Genomic DNA, 18189 nt, shown 5'->3' on the forward strand with positions numbered 1-18189 from the left:
GAGTACTGTGAGGATAGCAGGTTGATATTATTTATGGTTGTGTGTAAGTGCACACATGCTAATATTCTCATGCTGTATGGTTAACATGTGTCAAGTTATTCATCAACTAATGCTGACATGTGTGAGACTGCATCCTCTCTGACTGACCTGAATAGGAATTGGTAATTGTTCTATTTTATTGCATCAACTATCAATCGTCAGGTACTCTGTATTCTCTCCTCTCCCATCCTCTCCTTTCCTCTTATTTCCTCTACCCTCCTCTACTCTCTCCTCCCCTCCTCTCCTCTCCCCTCTTCTCTCCTCCCCTCCTCTCCTCTCCTCTCCCCTCCTCCAATCTCCTCTCAAGCATCGATTGTGTAGTCCTCTCCTACTACTCTGCTACAGTAGGTGGTCTCTCCTCTGTGATCCTTTAGCCGTGTTGATGGATGGAACATGTGTAACCTTTGGGATGTTCTCTCCACTGAAGAGGAGCAATGTGTCATGTGTGTGTCATGCGTGTTCCACAGCCGAGACAGGGCATTGATGCGTCACTTTACCCTGTGATGTATGTCCCTAAAAGAGCCCATGACTGTCTTTCTCTCCCTACCCCCTTCTCTCTCTCTTTCCTCTTCCTGGGATGTCTGTATGTCGGTGGATGTACAATGCGCTTTACAGAAAACCAGTCCAATCCAACACAACACGGTACATCCACGACCATGAACTAAGGTACCCGCTATCTATCAGTGGGAGGCCATCACAACACTCCAAACACAAGGAAAATGAATTTCCTCTTTCCAATTCCCTCAGCATTAATGGGAGTCACCCATGGGCTGCCAGAAAGAGCCTTTTCCATCCAATTCTCCTATCCTCCACAGAACAGATAAGAGCTGCCCGTATCTGCAACCAATGTTTTCCATTAGTTTCAAATGATAAAGAAAAACTTGCGGATACACTAACTCAGTTCTTTCCATTCTGGGTGATGAGTAATACCTCTGAGTGTCTGCTGTGATGTGCGGAACTCTTTGTCTGTTTGTAGACTAACTTCTACTTACTGTGCACTTCCATGTCTGATGGAGATGTGACGGGAGAGCAAGGAGGATGTAACCCTATTGGCCTTGATGTAAAGACTCTGTTCAGCCCCTGAACTGGAGGCTCTCTCTCCTGTAAATTGAACTTCCTGCCCCTGAGTTACAAAGTGAGCCAGAAGGAGACTGTTTGTAACTATTGAACTCAAATGCAGAACACTGTTAGATGATGGTAAAAAAAACAAAGGCTGGGTGTATTTATAGAAGGGACGACAGGACTAAGCAGAGCTCCGAGGGTAGAGCAGGTAGGCCGTTAGACAGGGCAGGCAGACAGACAGGGCAGGCAGGCCGTCAGACAGGGCAGGCAGGCAGACAGACGGGGCAGGCAGGTGGACAGGGCTGGGGGGGCAGGTAGGGCAGGCAGGCAGGAGTCAGCGGCAGGAGTCAGGCTGTCGTACTGCAGGCACAGGGAAACAAGGGTTAGTGAACTATCTACTATTACTAGTTGCATCACTAGTGTATCCTGTCTTACCTGTAATATTGTCACCTTTGTCTTGTATTATATCTATTGCCTTATGTGTTGTGCTGCGCGTAAATGTTCTTGCTTTGCATACGTATGCAAGCTTTTTATGCCAGTTCTACGCAAAGCTTTATAAATGAGGCCCCAGGAGTCAAATTTAAATTCTCTCATTGAGATGATGAAAGTCAGCAAAGAGCTTGCCGTGGGCCTGGCACCTGGTATAATGGAGACTGCAATTAGAAGTATCAACTGTGTTGAGTGAAAAAGTGATGCAAGGTCATGAAAACAAAAGGAGGTAGCAGTCACAGTTCATCGACCCGGTTGAATTTGTAGCGAATGAGGTGACTCAGATTATTGATTTTCTCACCTCCTCATAGTGAGTCAAACCAATTTTAAACCTATTACAAATTACCCTTTTTATCACATTTGGCACAAAACAATATCAGCTCAGCAAAGAAGGGACAATAAAAAAGGAATATGGGCAGAGTGGTTGTGTGTTCACTTCAGAGATTGTGGTTGAGCTTAGTGACACATACACACACATGCACGAACAAACGCGCACACACACACACACACACACACACAAGACATACACTGATCAAAAATATAAACACCACTGTTCTTGCTCCAATTTTTCTTTTTGAAATCAAAGGTCTAAGACTTTTCCTATGTAAAGAAAAGGGTATTTCTCTCAAATTTTGTTCACAAATTTGTTTAAATCTATGGTAGTGAGCACTTCTCCTTTGCCGAGATAATCCATCCACCTGACAGGTGTGGCATATCAAGATACTGATTAGACAGCATGGTTATTGCACAGGTGTGCCTTAGGCTGGTCACAATAAAAGGCCACTCTATAATATGCAGTTTTACAGATGGATTTCACAGATATGCATTTTCATTTATTTGGGGGGGGGGGGGGTCAGAAAACCAGTCAGTATTTGGTATGACCACTATTTGCCTCACACAGTGCAACACATCTCCTTTGCATAGTGTTGATCAGGTTGTTGATTGTGGCCTGTGGAATCTGTTGGCTCACTCCTCTTCAATGGCTGTGCGAAGTTGCTTGATATGGGCAGGAACTGGAATACGCTGTTGTATACGCCGATCCAGAGCATCCCAAACATGCTCAATGGGTGACATGTCCGGTGAGTATGCAGGCCATGCAAGAACTGGGATGTTTTCAGCCTCCAGGAATTGGGTACAGATCCTTGCCACATGGGTCCGTGCATTATCATGCTGCAACATGAGGTGATAGGCTTCATTCACACGGCAGTGAAATGTGACCCAAATCAAAAAAAATTGCCGACATGTGACTCAGGTCTGATTTATGCATGACCGTGTGAACAGCGCAAGTCACATGAAATCTGACTTTTTTAAATCTGACCTGGGTTGCGTTCAGAGGTGGTATTACATCGGATACATATCTGATATTTAGCAACGCGCCCCCGTCTGAACTGTCAAGTCGGGTTTAATGCGACTTTTACGTCACTCTAGCAGGATTGCCAGATGGGATTGACAATTTACAGCCTAACCAGTCTATAACCGCTAAATCCAGTAGCCCATTCGGCGGTACCCCACCCATCTGGCAACCCTGCACTCTAGACGCACTTGCTCATATCTTGCTCAAATCTTTGTGGCTTCCGCTGCACAAAAACTTGAAAATTAAACCGGTTGTAAACGTTATCATGTTATCCTGTATATTATATCATAAATCTAGATATACTTGCAGTATACACAGAGTAGACCTGTATCTTACAGAGACTTAGATTTAGTCATCTAAAAATGAATTAGACCCCTATACTTTCTTTTATTTATTTTAATTTTAATTTATATTTGTTTATTTATTTTTGTTTCTTTTTAATTTACTACTAGATCTTTTCAGTTTGTAAAGCGTCTTTGAGTGTCTAGAAAAGTGCTATATTATTATTATTATCCATGGTTACGTCCGTAAACAGTGCGCTGCACGTGACATCGTGACGTCATTGTTATTGTCCTGCACATGTGGGTCTGTTCAGGGCCGTGGAATGTTCACACGGGAGTCAATGTAGGTCAAATATAGGTCACATTTTAAAAGTAATGTGAACTGCCAAACAAAAAAGTCGGATCTGTGTAAAAAAATCTGAATTGAGCATCATGACCTGCCGTGTGAACGAACCCATAGTGGTGGATGAATGGCACAACAATGGGCCTCAGCATCTCATCACTGGATGCCTGTGCATTCAAACTGTAGCATATGAGAGGCCTTTTATTGTGATCAGCCACCTGTGCAATAATCATGCTGTCTAATCAATTGTCTAATTGTCTAATTGATATGCCACACCTGTCAGGTGGATGAATTATCTCGGCAAAGGAGAAGTGCTCACTAATACAGATTTAAACTAATTTGTGAACACAATGAGAGAAATAGGCCTTTTGTGTACATAGAAAAAGTCTTAGACCTTTCAACTCGTGAAAAATTGGAACAAAAACTAAAGTAGTGCGTTTATATTTTTGTTCATTGTAATTACAGTACACCTCTCTGCACATCAAATTATTAACATGTAGGGTTTTATAACATGACCTTCACTCATATTCTCCATCATCACTCATTCAGCAAAGTATGTATTAGGTCCACCCTTTATTCATTGTGATCCAGTTTGCTGCAGCCATAGAGATGAAACAGAACTGATATAGCTATGATTGTAGCAGTGAGTATAATCAGGGATGGCCTGCAGATATTTTAAAGGCTATAGAACTGGGCTGTCAGGCTGTAGCACACTGTAAATGGAAACAAACTGCTCTGCCACCCACGCTTGTCATGGAACGCAGGGAACTCAAAGGTCTTCATTAATTATTACTGTCCAGAGCAAAACAGTTTAAAGATTAAAAAAGGAAATCCTTCATTTATATGTCATTTTTAGCAAAAGCCTTTAGACTACCAAACATTTAAAATCGCAATTTCTGGCAACAAATACGGGTCAAATTAAATTAGGGGGTTAGAAGGCAGTGGAAAATGATCCCTCAAAAGTAGGCCGACTCTGTAGTAAGCCAGTAAGTACTGGCTTTGGACTGCAATGGAACACATTGAACTTTTACATGACATAGCCCATGCCCATTGGATGATGTCCATCTTAGACAGAATTTGAGATACGTCCTTCTAAAAACATTAAAGAGTGCACTTCTGTACAGTTTAAGAATCTTTTTCTTATCTTATAGTTTAGTAGCTCTGTTTTTGTTGTGAATATTATATTTGACCTTTTCACCCCAAACAGTTTGAGTAGTTGTTGTGTGCGTTTATGACAGCAGGAGCGCACTCCCTATAGATAGTCTTCTACTATTTTAAAGGTCATCCCACCAATCAGACATGATTGGCTTCCAGGTAGTGTGACAAGTTTCTTGGCAATTTCGTAAATACAGCCAGGGATTTTCACATAGTAGATTTTATACAAACAGTCAACTTGTTGTGGTCGCCTGTTGTGTAGCAGCATCTGCTGCATCGATTAAACAGCTTCAAATTGCTATTGTTTTCATTTGACAATCTAGCCAATCAGATACAGATAACAATATCTGGGGCCTGGAGATTGTTAAACAGAAACAGCTTTAAGACTCCTGTCTGGAAAACACAATTGCATTATTCAACAGATAAGAAAAAGTGGTAGAATAGACTTTTGTTGTGTGGTTATGACTCATGCAGAAAAAGTTTAACTCCAAGGCGCTTACTTTTTAAAACAATATATTTATTGATTTTCACTTTGCAAATCACATCAAATTGTACATTGAATAACAATAGAAAAGATAGCAAACATTTTTCACCCTCCCACCACCCCTAACAAATGAATACTGACATAAACAGAACAAGAAGCTTACCTTTACGTGTGAACCGGTCCACATGTCGAGGTGTCCCTGGGCAAGACACTGAACAAATTGCTCCGGCGCCTTGCATGGCAGCTTGCCACCATTGGTGTGTGAATGGGTGAATGAGAGGCCATTGTAAAGCGCTTTGGAATAACACACTATATAAGTGCAGTCCATTTATATCTCTATCTGTTGTTGTTTCAACAGCCACCGCTGCTCTCTGAATGGTGAGGATCTAAACAGACACTGGATGAAACCAGATCCTGTTCTGAGTCCGACCATCTACCACGCCAAAGGCTTCCTCTACTACCTCAACAGCATCGGTAGAACGCCACTGGTGAGACTAGTCATTCTACAGCCTCATGGTAAAACATATTTATAAAACATTCATAATAGTGAATAAGCTGTTATAAGTATTATACATTTATGATAAGTTGTACCAGATGACTTCTGGCTGAACGATGTAGTGGAAGGACGTATGGTGTTTGCCTCCTTCACAATTTCGATATCTTTTGTTAATTACGCCTATCCCCTAAGTCTATCCTTAGTGTATTAGTTTGTCTTAACTAACAACGCATTGAACCTGCATGGGAATGAGCAAAAAAGTCACCAAAAAGTCGGTGCAGCGAACACTTTTCTCTGGCGAAGGCAAAGCTAACGCTAGCAACATGGCGTTCGAGCCTTCTCCTCTCCTGTTGGAGTTGCTGATCATTGAACTGGAAAAATACCAGGCGAGCCGCAGCCCTCGCCCCCAATTCAGTCATCTCCGTCGTTTCCATCTCCACGATTCCGTGGTCTCCACCGTGGCCCAACACACCTCCAGAGATGGAGAGATCTCGGAGATGGAAACGGCCCTCTCGACTCACTCGGGCAACATCACAGGCCTGGAGCATGAAGTGGTCCAAGATGGCGGACCTGGTCTCTTGTTCAAAGCATCAGAACCGTCAGAGTAGTTGGTCTCACCGAGTGGGTTGAAGGCAAGGACCCGAGTCAATTCATGGCAGGTTTATTCAAGGAGGTGGTCTGAGACACGCTACCGGAGGCTAGCCCTGAACTCGACCGCACTTCATCTTATCACCGCGATATGGTTTACCAGGGTCACAACATCAAGTTTTACGAGGACTTTAGCGCTACTGTGGCCAAGAGGCAAGCCCTCGCCTTCAACGCTGTGAAATCCTCGTTCTACCGGAAAGGCATTTGGTTCGGCTTGATGTACCCTGCCCAGCTGCGCATTACTTTCAACGGCATGGATCATTTCTTTGACTCTCTGGAGCAAGCCGAGCAGTTTTACCAAGAGCGCATCCACAAGTCATCCACTTAGCTCTCCAACTCAAACGCCAATCAGCCTCTCGCTTCATATCCCAAGACTATGACTGTTCCCACTCTCTTACTACTGACCCAACAGAAATACATTCTGTCTTTGCTTCCTTCTACTCTAATCTCTGTAAATCTGAACCCCCTGTAGACATAAATACCATGAATATTAGTTTTTTTTAGACAGCTTAGATATCCCTACCATAGATGCTAATAACAAGAAGAATTTGGATAGTCCTATACAGTTAGAGGATAGTCTCTTAACACATCTTAATTCAATGCAGAATAACAAAGCGCCAGGCCTAAATGGATTCCCGATAGATTTTTATAAGAGGTTTTCTCACATACTCGCCCCTTTATTATTAAATATGTTTAACCCTCCGGTTGTGTTCATGTTTGCCCCCCCATCCTTGGTGTTCCCGGTCTAATTAGACCGGTCTGATTAACTGCTTCATATCTCCAAAACTACATGGTCAAATTAGCTAAATTTGGTACCTGGTGAAAGCTGAGACCTGTGAGATGTTAAAAAATTTACATAGATATGACCAAATTACTGTAATGTGACTAAATACACAGTAGAAATTGAATATTTCATTTCCGTTTTTGAGAATTTCAAATAAGAAGGCCAGTTACACCCTGAAACTCTATATATCTCTGCCAAACAACACATTGGATCACATTGGATCAGTTCTTCAACTAAATTTGATGAGACATAAACAATGAAGACTATTGGTTAATGAATCATTGGATTGCATTGGATTGGCTACTGAAATGGTAATATCGCTAGATGCGGAGAAGGCCTTCGATTGGGTTGAGTGGGTTTATTTGTTTTCTGCTTTGGGGAAATTTGGCTTCGGGTCTAAATTTATTTCATGGGTACAACTTTTATATCTGCCCCTACTGCCTGTGTGACAACTAATTCTCAAAGGTCTTCCCTCTAACGCAATGGTTCTCAAACCTCTCCTCGGGGACCACCAGCCGTTCCACATATTTGGTCTGTTCCACCACCAGCACACCTGATTCAACTAATCAAGTGCAAAGCAATTATGGTTTGTACTTGATTAGTTGAATCAGGTGTGCTGGTGGTGGAACAGATACAATATGTGGAACGGCTGGTGGTCCCCGAGGAGAGGTTTGAGAACCACTGCTCTAATGAGAGGCACCCATCAAGGTTGTCCAAATTCTCCCATGCTCTTTGCTGTAGCGATGGATCCTCTCTCCATGGCTCTTAAATCCTCCCCACACTTCACTGCCATTTACAGAGCTGGTCTGGAGCACCGTGTGTCTCTTTACGCCGATGACCTCTTGCTCTATATCACAAACCCGAGTAATTGTATTGACAATATTTTTAAAATCTTGACAACCGTTGGGTCATTTTCGGGCTACAAATTAAATATCAGTAAAAGTGAGTGTTTCCCAGCTAAGCTAATTCCACTAGGTACCCTTCCTTTCCGACTGGCCCACACCAGTTTCCGTTAGTTACGCATCAACATTGCTCATTCCCTCGCCTCTCTCCATAAAAATTATTTTGCAAAGTTGGTTATGGAAATTAAATCTGATCTGGGGCGCTGGGACTCTCTTCCTCTTTCTCTGATGGGCAGAATCAATTCTATCAAAATGAACATTCTGCCCAGACTTTTCCAGTGTCTTCCTGTATTTCTACCAAAATCTTTTCTGTCAAATGTTGGACAAAATAATCTCAGAGTTTATCTGGGCTGGCAAGAACCAAAGAGCATGCAAAGTAATACTGCAGAGAAGCAAACAGGAAGGGGCCCTTGCGTTACCTTACCTTTTATTTTATTATAGGGGGCGGCTAATCTTCAGAAAATTCATGCTTGGTGTAACTCTTCCAACCTCGATTGGTGTATAATGGAAGACAATTCTTCCCGCCCATCCTCCCTGGTGGTGTTGGTTTGTGCCCCTCTGTTTTCCTGTTGTCCCAAATACATTAGTAACCCAATTCTACTCTCCTCCTTTCTGCCCCGACCCCATGTAGCCCCATTAGTAATAACCACTTGTTTCCGCCCTCTAGGTTAGATACTGCTTTCAATTTGTGGAAGGAGAGAGGCCTGGCTCGTTTCAATGATTTATATTTAGAGAGCTCATTTGCCGCCTTTACTGATCTCAGCGTTAAATATAATTTGCCCCACTCTCACTTGTTCCGATATTTTCCGGCTCGTAATTATGCTTGCATCCATTTCACATCCTTCCCTCAACTTCCAGTGGGTTCTCTTGTATCTGAGGTGCTCTCTTTCCCTGAGGCACGCGGTGTGATCTCAGTTTTATATGACCTTATATCATCCTCACGTGTGGCCTCTCTTGCGGAGGTTAGGGGTAAATGGGAAGAGGAGCTTGGACTTGAGATAACAGACGATTGGTGGGAGGAGGGCCTAATCTGGGTCAACTCAACATCTTCATGTGCCAGTCTAAGCTTAATTCAGTTTAAGGTCCTGCACAGGGTCCATTTTACAAAAGCCAGGCTCAGTAAGTTGTTTCCGGGTACAGGTGATACCTGCGATAGGTGTGGCTTGTCACCGGCAAATCACACTCATATGTTTTTTTCTTGTCCAAAATTAGCAGATTTCTGGTCTGGTTTCTTTAATATCCTAAGTGATGCCCTCAAGGATACAGTAGAACCCTGCCCTTTGATAACCATCTTTGGGGTACCCTTTATACCAGTCTTTCAACAACAACAAAAACGTGGATGTTGTTTCCTCACTCATTGACGTATTCTGTTACCATGGAAAAGCCCAAATCAACCCTCTGCTACAACCTGGCTAAATGATCTAATCTCCTTTCTGTCGCTAGAAAAGGTGAAATATTCCTTAAGAGGCTCGAATGGCAATTTCTATAAAAGATGACAACATATTATCTCATATGTGAATAGTCTTTCCTCTCTAGTTCCCAATTGATTCTCAGTGCATCTCATGTTTGATGTGTGCACCCTGAGCTCTGTCCTGTTGTACTTCCCTCCCTGTTTCATTCCATTTACTCTTTGTGTTTTTTATTTATTTTTCTTGTGGCTTTTTCTTTTTGTCTCTCACTTGAACGTTTGGGTTGGGTGGGAGATCATAATTATTATTATTAATATGTATTAAATGTAATAATTGTTCTCTGTCTCTCTTCCCCCCACCTCCCACACACACAGAGAAACGGACACATCATGCACACGCACGACATTTGCAAAATCATGTTGATATTGAAGGACCTGTGTTGTTAGATAACAAAAGCCTTCCTACTTTATCCGATTCACCTCCTCCGACCCGTGTGTTGTTCCCTGTGAATCTAATTATCTTGTTTAGAGCTCTTCTCAACCTGATCGCTCAACTCACAATCATTTGCTTTGTTTACAGAAGGTCAAGCCAAACAAGGAAAGTCTCAATGTTGTACAGCTCTTTTTAACCATTGACACGATACAAATTGTTTGACCTAATTTACCTAATTACTGCAATATACAGCATTCTCCAAAGATATGACAAGCTGATTTCTGTACACACATTTTTTTTAAACATCAAGTTTATCTTAAACATCAAGAATCTCACTCAGCTACAGTGTTTCCAGTGAAATTATTATCATTATCTGGCTGCAATATTGTGGACTAATTAGCTTTACGAATCAATTGAACTATAATTAACAGTTTAGTATTCTGATTATCACCCAATGTACCTGGAAAGAAATGAATTGTGAGCATTAAACTATGTCATTGCCAAACAACAAATATAATTAGCTTAATTCTCGTAATTAGTTGCTTGTGATTGACTTCGCTAATTGTGTCAAACTAAAATGTCCACTGTATGATAATGGGCACGGCTAATGAGCATCATGGAGTGAGTTGACTCTAAAAGCCATTGGGTGATTATTCTTCCAGCTCAGACAATGCCCCTCAAAACCTAGTCTTTTGAGCTGTTTCATTGCAAAGTTAATAGGTTTTAATTCATCACATCACGTACATTTGGTAGTATGGCTTAGTTTCCTGGAAAGTCCTGCTTAGTCCTGGACTGAAGACCATGTCCAATGAAGAATCTCCTGATTGAATATGCCATCTAGTCAATGAGTATGCATGATCTGTGTTTTGGGAAAAACAGATATTCAATTGCTGTTACACCCGTGTAGTAGTAACACTACCTATTCATCACCCAAAGTCATCATTACGTCATCAGAATCAGAATCGCTTTTATTACATCCCAATGTACACAAGTACACGAGTAAAATTATTTGGCTTCGGTTCCTCAACATTGGCATTGCAGCATCAAGATACAAGATCACAATAATAAAGTCAAGTAAAATAAGTAGTAATAAAGTGATGATGTGAAGTCATGTCGCCTGCCCAGGTGTTCTGTGACTACCATGGCCACTCCCGGAAGAAGAATGTGTTCCTCTACGGCTGCAGCGTGAAGGAGACTCTCTGGCAGTCCGGTTCTACTGTCAACACTGCCACCCTGAAGGAAGACCCAGGATACAGGGTAAATCAGAAGCCTATTGTACAGTAGAAAATGGCCGGGTCGAGCCACAACCACCTGCGCTACCTACTGCACCTAGAGTGTTAACTCACTAAGCGGAGATGGTAACAGGGCTTGAACAGGGCCGTTACAACATAAAGGGCCAGTTTCACAGACAAGGCTTAAGCCTAGTCCTGGACTAAATCACACTTTCAATGTAAAATCTCCATTGAAGATGCTTTTTAGTCCAGGATTAGGCTTAAGCCTTGTCTGTGAAACTGGCCCCTAATGTTTTTTTTTTTTTTACTCTAGACCATCCCCAAGACTCTGGACAGGATAGCCCCGGCATTCTCCTTCAACAGCTGTAACTACCTGATAGAGAAGTCCAGGGAGGCCACGGCCCGGGTGGTGGTATGGAGGGAGATGGGTGTCCTCAGGAGCTACACCATGGAGAGCACCTACAATGGCTGTGACCAAGGCATCAATAAGGTTGGTACAGAGAGAGACACACACACACACACACACACACACACACACACACACAAACTGATGCACCAGGTGGATTGGGATATCTTCAGAGCTACTGTAATTAATTTTGACAGCAATGTAAGCATTTTAAATGGTCATGATTTAATGACTTATCCAGCTGCCTACAGTGAGTGCTGCATTGGACATATCAGTATATGTATGTACAGTGGCTATAGAAAGTCATCACACTCCTTCACTTAAAATAAAAAAAATAAAAAATAAATAAACACAGAAATACCTACTCTTATGTACTTGTGTACACATGAAGTATTTCTGTGTTTCAATTTGAATACATTTGTACAGACATTTCTAAAACCTTGTTTTCACTTTGTCATTCTGGGTTATTGTCTGTTGATTGATGCCCATTTTTCTTTATTTAATACATTTTAAATTAAGTCTATAACACAACAAAATGTGGAAAAAGTGAAGGGGTGGGATGACTTTCTATAGTGTGTGTTTGTGTGTGTGTGTGTGTGTGTGTGTGTGTGTGTGTGTGTGTGTGTGCGTGCATGCGCGCAAGATAGATATGGGGACTAATGGATGAGAAACTCAGCCTGTCTATTAGGACGAGCAGGTGGCGAGCCAGATGTGAGAGTACATGTACGTTAGGGTTGGGCAAAAGCCTGAATGTTCCTTGATTAAAAAGTCTGTACTAATATCCTCGGCCCATGTCAGAGGTCTGGCAGACCATTAGACTGCAAAGTGAATTCAAGTGGTTCCCTTTCCCTCTCTTTTTCTTTCGCTCGCTCTCCTGGTCTCCTTTAATGTCACCGAGCAGCCAGCCAGAGGTAAAAGGAGGAGAGAGAAAAAAAGAAAACGACCTCGGTTCACTGTTAATACATGCCAATTAGCTGCTTGTCTGAAACGCGGGATTGGCTGAAGGATTCGCCTGGGAATAGAGGCTTAATTAAGCTCTCAGAGAGACAGACAGTGGGTGAATCACAGACTGGGTCACTGGTACTGCAACAGCACTGCTTGAGTTATCGTCACTAGACTGGGTGCTCTGTAGACAATTCATATTAGCTTACTTGAACTCATATCAAATCACATTGCTTGAGTCTATTTAGTTTTGTTTTCTTTCGTGATAATATTTGTTTAGATAGCCTGTCATATGCACGGTTTGAAGAGCGCAATATGAATGACTGGATATTCTTCCGCTCTTCCTGAGCTAAGAACATTGAATAGCAGATTTTTCAGACCATGCACAAACCAAAAGCTCGCTACAGTATATGAGTTAGAGCCATCATTAAAATTGGTTGCCATATTGGCTTTTAAGTTGTATATTCTACTGAATCTGTCCAGTCACCCAATGATGCTGAGTTGCTTTTCCTTGATGCAGTTAGATTGTCTATTATGCCAAGAGAAAGGGGATGTTCAAAGGAATAGAATTTGCATCACAAAGATTACCTCTAATCACCTTAGCTTTGCAGTTTCAGTTTCAGAGAGAGAGCGAGAGAGAAGTTGCTGAATAGCCTTTTTTACGACAAATTAATCAAGTCGTATTTTTCTTAAGGACACACGAATTAAGATAAACGAGTACTGAGATGAATTACCACAAAATACTTTAATTAGGATTTGTAGTGCTTCCTCACATACTATTGGTCTACTGCACAATATGTCTCTGTCATGGCACTTTATTCTAAATACGTTCCCAAGTTAAAGAAGAAGAATCTTACACTACAGGCTAAGGGAGGTGTTTACCTTATGGCTTCATGGTATGCAACATATGTTTGTCTTTCAATAGAGATTGAAGAGGCACAAACATAAGGTACTGTAAACACATATTTACTACAGGATCCACAGATCCACCTCCGAAAAGGAGGCAAGCACATCAACTTCAAACACCAGACCCCAGATAATCATTTCTAGTCTTTCACTGGGAACAGTTTCTATCCAATATTCATCAATCTAATATCAACTGAAAGAGTCATGGTGAGAGAGCCTTTTAAAAGATGGAGAGAATGTCAAATACCAGACATGTGCGTGCGGGGTGAGTCTGCGTGTCGCATCTGAGATACTTCAGTGCAGCCCTCCCCACCTGTGCTCTGTGTACTACTGGCATTCTGACTGAGGTGGGCCGACCTATAACAAAACCACCAGGGAGTTGTTTGTTTAGCCTACAATGAGTGGGTGCTGTAGTGTGAAGGTACAATCTGCACTAGATTAAAAAAATGGATTAGAGGAGACTTTAACCACCGTCAGGAGACACTGTGGCACACAAACGATAGTTTTCAGGACTCAAAATAGTTTTATTTATATGAATGCTCATTATGGCAGACGTCATGTTTTTAAAATGTTTTTGGCGCTCAAGAGACATATGTGACAGCAGCTGGTGAAAGTCGGCATCCAATGGAAATGTTCTGAATTTTACTCAGAAAAATTTAAATTAATGTAAACGTTCACTCGCTAGTCAAGCCAAAACATTGCAATGCAATGGATTTGGTGATTAATCCCAAGAGGTGCCATTGATTTTCAACAACATTGCAACGTTTACATTTTTCTGAATAAAAGCCAGAACATTTGGCCGACTTGCTCCCGCTTTCAACAGCTGCTGTCACACATGATTTTACAAGAGATTGAAAATAAGAGGAGGCTAACGCCAATCTGAAAGCAACAACCCCATTACCCTAACTCTCCTAAAGGAGCATCCACAGAATTGTAAACAGAATGGACGGTACAATAAACACAGTTTGTGTTGAAATCTGTGGTGGAATCTGAAAGCCTGCTGTCGTCTGGCCTGGATGAATCCTGTAGGGAAGAGGGCTTTATATGAAGCCTAGGAGTTAATTAAGACCGTCATCAAAGCCAAGATCTCCCTGGCATCTCCATCGCCTTTATTAATGTTTTAGTGTTCCTCTGCTTGAAAACCCACACACGGCACGTTATACTAATGATGGACATATGCTATACAAATCAGCCTGCTTCAACATGGCACACACACACACTTGGCCCTCTCTCCACTTAGGTCCCCTTAGATCCCATGGTTGGACTTGGTTTTTATGACACTACACTCTGTTTCTTAATACTCTAGTTATTATCACCACCATTTTGTCTGATCTCGTGTCCCGTGTCTCGTGTCTAATACATTTTTAAAGTCAAACATAAAAGTCAAACTGTAATTGCAGCTCATTTAAAGATGCAGCAAAGGCGCTGTTGAATTGCCTCCATGCCGGCTGTACTGTATGACAGATAGAATATTATATTTTTCGCATGGGGACTCCAGGGGGTTGAATTGGGGTGGCCAGCCAAAAGCGACCAACACTTTTTATTGGGTCTAAAATTAAGGCTGTCTTCAACCTTTTTTGAAAATCGGATCTTGATGACTGAATGTGTTCTATCTGTGATCTGTCCAGCCTCCCATCCAGTACAGTGTTAAAGTCCCCCCACCCCACTATTATCATACCCTTGGCGTTATTCACAATTATGTTTTCAATATCTCTAAAGAAGGAAGAATTTTCTTCCGGTGGAATAATAATAATATAATAATAATAATAATAATAATAATAATAATAATAACTTTTATTTGTATGGTGCTTTTCCTGCAAATGTTGCAGCTCAAAGTGCTCCAATCATTATATAATCATAATTGTATTATTTAGTAATTTAAAGGCAATAAACCCCTAAAGGGTTTTTAGTCTTGACTTGAACATATTTGCTGAGGTTGCTTCCCGAATGTAATGGCAGTGCATTCCACTATTTGGGTGCATAAAATGAGAATGCAGCCTCACCAAATCTCTTCTTTTGTACACATATTCAATAGCTATACATCCTTCCTGCTTATTGTACTGGTTACCATAACATATCTCCCCAGTGTGTCTTGGAGCACTTTTTCTGCTGAAAAGACTACACTCCTATTGAATAAAGTCTATTCAGCCTCTCCCTGGGGTCTGTTTTGATGGGGATCCCCATCTTCTCCATAGTTGGTGCTGCCTCGGCCAGGGTCCTGAAGGCCTTGACTCCAGATTCCAAGAAGATCCTGATCTGCGCTGGGAATGGAGATTTGGCTTTTGATGTTCTTCTCCCTCAGCTGTTTGATCACATGTCGTACCTCCTTTCGTTGTGTCTGGATTTACGGAGAGTAGTCCTGGTCAAAGTATACTCTGCCACCTTCATATGTTACCGTTTCCACGCTTACTGTAACACGGCATCCTTGGTGTAGTAAGCTAGGAATCTGACTGATCAACCGCGGTGGGGCTTGCTCCGTTCTCGTTTCTTTCCGCGAAGGCTCGGTGTGCTCTCTCTATGTGGATAGTTAAGTCCTCTGGCAGTGTCAGAGGACCGTCCAGGAGTGCAGTTACAAACCGAATCTCATTCGAATCTCAACCGACTCTCAAAAATGGCATTCTTTTCTTTGCCCTCTGGAACTCCGTAGATCCGCAGATTCTTCCTTCTAGCCCTGTTTTCCAGATCCATGCATTTCTCCGTTAGCTTTGCCTCTCTGTGTAACAGGTATTCGATCGCCCTCTCGTGGCGCATTCCGTCTTCTGTTGAGCTACTCTGGCTTCCATTTCGTTCAGTTTCCCCTCCAACTTTTCAGTTCGAGTAGTCAAATCATTCATATTCTCCTCCACCCTCTCTAGCCTAGTTTTAGTGTCTTCTGAGGCCTCCTTGTGTTCCTTTCTCAGTTCATGAAGCTCGGAGAGAATTAGCGACTCTGCCTCGTGAGACTTGTCTCCATCTTGTGGTGGTGTGGTTTTTCCATCTGTTTCTGTTCATCAATTCTTTCCTTTTCCTCCGCGTTCATTTACTTTCTGTCGGTGGGACATTTTGTTCGTATAGTCTTTAGAGCTTGAATAATAGCGTATGCCTCGATATTTATATTATTTATGGCTGGTTTGGAGAGGATTTCTCAGAGAGCGAGTTAGCTACACAGCTACCACTATCATAGCGATTGACAGCACTCAACACCCAATGCCATTGGGGTGGCACACCGGGTGGCCAATCAGATCACAGGGATGGCTGATGTTCTCCGTTCCACCTCCGTAGCTCCGCCCCTGGGGGACTCAACAGTGACGTCGTTAGGCCTGGGCATCAGGGGCTCGAGCCCTGAATATTTTCTGAATCACCGTCGATTTAGTGCAAGCTACCACCCGTCAATCAAAAACTCCCCCCCCAAAACACGCCCCCTCCCCGTTGACGAAACGTGGGCTGGGCTAAGCACCGGATGTTTGTGAACCTCTGTTGTCCATTATTGATCATTGGGGATGGTTCAGCCTATTTTCATGTTTAGGTGAAATGCCATCATACCCTGAGTTGTCGTCATAGGCCAGTAGTGAATGCTTCTCCCGTTCTCTGTTCTCTACTTTGCTACCACAGCACAGCACAGTAGTTGAGTTTGCAGCTTTATCTCAATTACAGGCCATAATCTCATCAGAGAAACGTCAAAGTTTAGGAGCAAGTTACACTTGAATGTATTTATTGACATACACACTATTGAATATACACATAATTACAGTCTGACAATCGATTTGCTCAGAACTGGAACTCATTTTTCCTCTTTGTACTCTCACAGCCAGCTAGCTTTGTGCTTTGTTGTGGGCAGTGTTCTCTGATGAGATTACGGCATGCAATTTAAACGATGCTTACTCAGGGTCCGTCGGAATCTATTGGAGACGAAGCCACCTCATCAGCTACTGTGCTTGCGGTAGCAAAGTAGAGAATGGAGAACAGGCAGTGCTTTCACTACTGGCCTATGAGGACAACTCAGGGTACAATGATATTTCACCTCAATAGGCTGAACCATCCCTTTAAGCCAGGTCATGGACATAAGCCATAAATCAGGAACGTGTGCAGCCAGCGTCTATGTGATGCCCGAGCCCTGCAGTGTAACTGTAGGGGGGATAGGGGGAGCCAGTGGTCCTGAAGCTGCTCCAGCCTCTCATCAACTCACATCTCTCTCTCTAGTCACAGTTGTTGACAGCAAAGTCACTATGGTTGGATATATACCAAACAATAACAATGCATTAGCAACAGTTAATGGGGATCCTAATAAACTAAACTAAACAAAACAAAACACTTGCCGTGAGCTTGCTGGGGCTGGATTGTCTGTGTTTCACTTTGTGATATCGTTGGAAATAGAATGGCATTGCATCATCCTCTCCCAGACTTACCATAGTTAATAACATTAACAGTATTTTGTCTGTTTGATGTGGGTAACTAGCTTGTGCTCACGGATGTATACGATTCCACCTTCACTTTGATAAGAGGACGTATTTGTGTTAGTCGTTTAATATGTATAATTGCATGCTTCAACATTATTACCAGCAGTGGTCTTCTTTTTCAAATGTCTATTTTTAAATGTGCCATTAGACAAATCATTTGACATTTTCAGCAGTGTGTGAGCAGAGGCAGGTCACCCATTGGAATGGTCAATGTCGCCTCCACAATGCAAACATGGCAAGAATTGATTTCTGATCTAACAACCGGGGCTCTATGCATTCTTCACATGTAAACCTCTTCTGTTCTATACATTATTGAACAGCTAACCCTGGCGCACTATGCACCTTATTCTGAGAGGCTCGCATGGGCTCCTTTCCACCAAAGTAGCTTA

At 42.3% G+C, this 18189-nt stretch overlaps 1 protein-coding gene across 1 annotated transcript in view; it reads left to right on the forward strand.

Annotated features, from left to right (window-relative positions):
• agbl1 (AGBL carboxypeptidase 1) overlaps positions 1 to 18189 on the forward strand; it is a gene marked incomplete at its 5' end in the record, with an annotated part of 113356 nt that overhangs the window by 75545 nt on the left and 19622 nt on the right. The window contains 3 exons of the mRNA XM_080545403.1: positions 5566 to 5695; positions 11004 to 11135; positions 11424 to 11600. Coding sequence (XP_080401529.1) covers positions 5566 to 5695; positions 11004 to 11135; positions 11424 to 11600 — 439 coding nt within the window. The remainder of the gene's footprint in view (positions 1 to 5565; positions 5696 to 11003; positions 11136 to 11423; positions 11601 to 18189) is intronic.

This window comes from Nansenia antarctica (genome assembly GCF_963989245.1).
Source record: "Nansenia antarctica genome assembly, chromosome: 14".
Lineage (NCBI taxonomy): Eukaryota > Metazoa > Chordata > Actinopteri > Argentiniformes > Microstomatidae > Nansenia > Nansenia antarctica.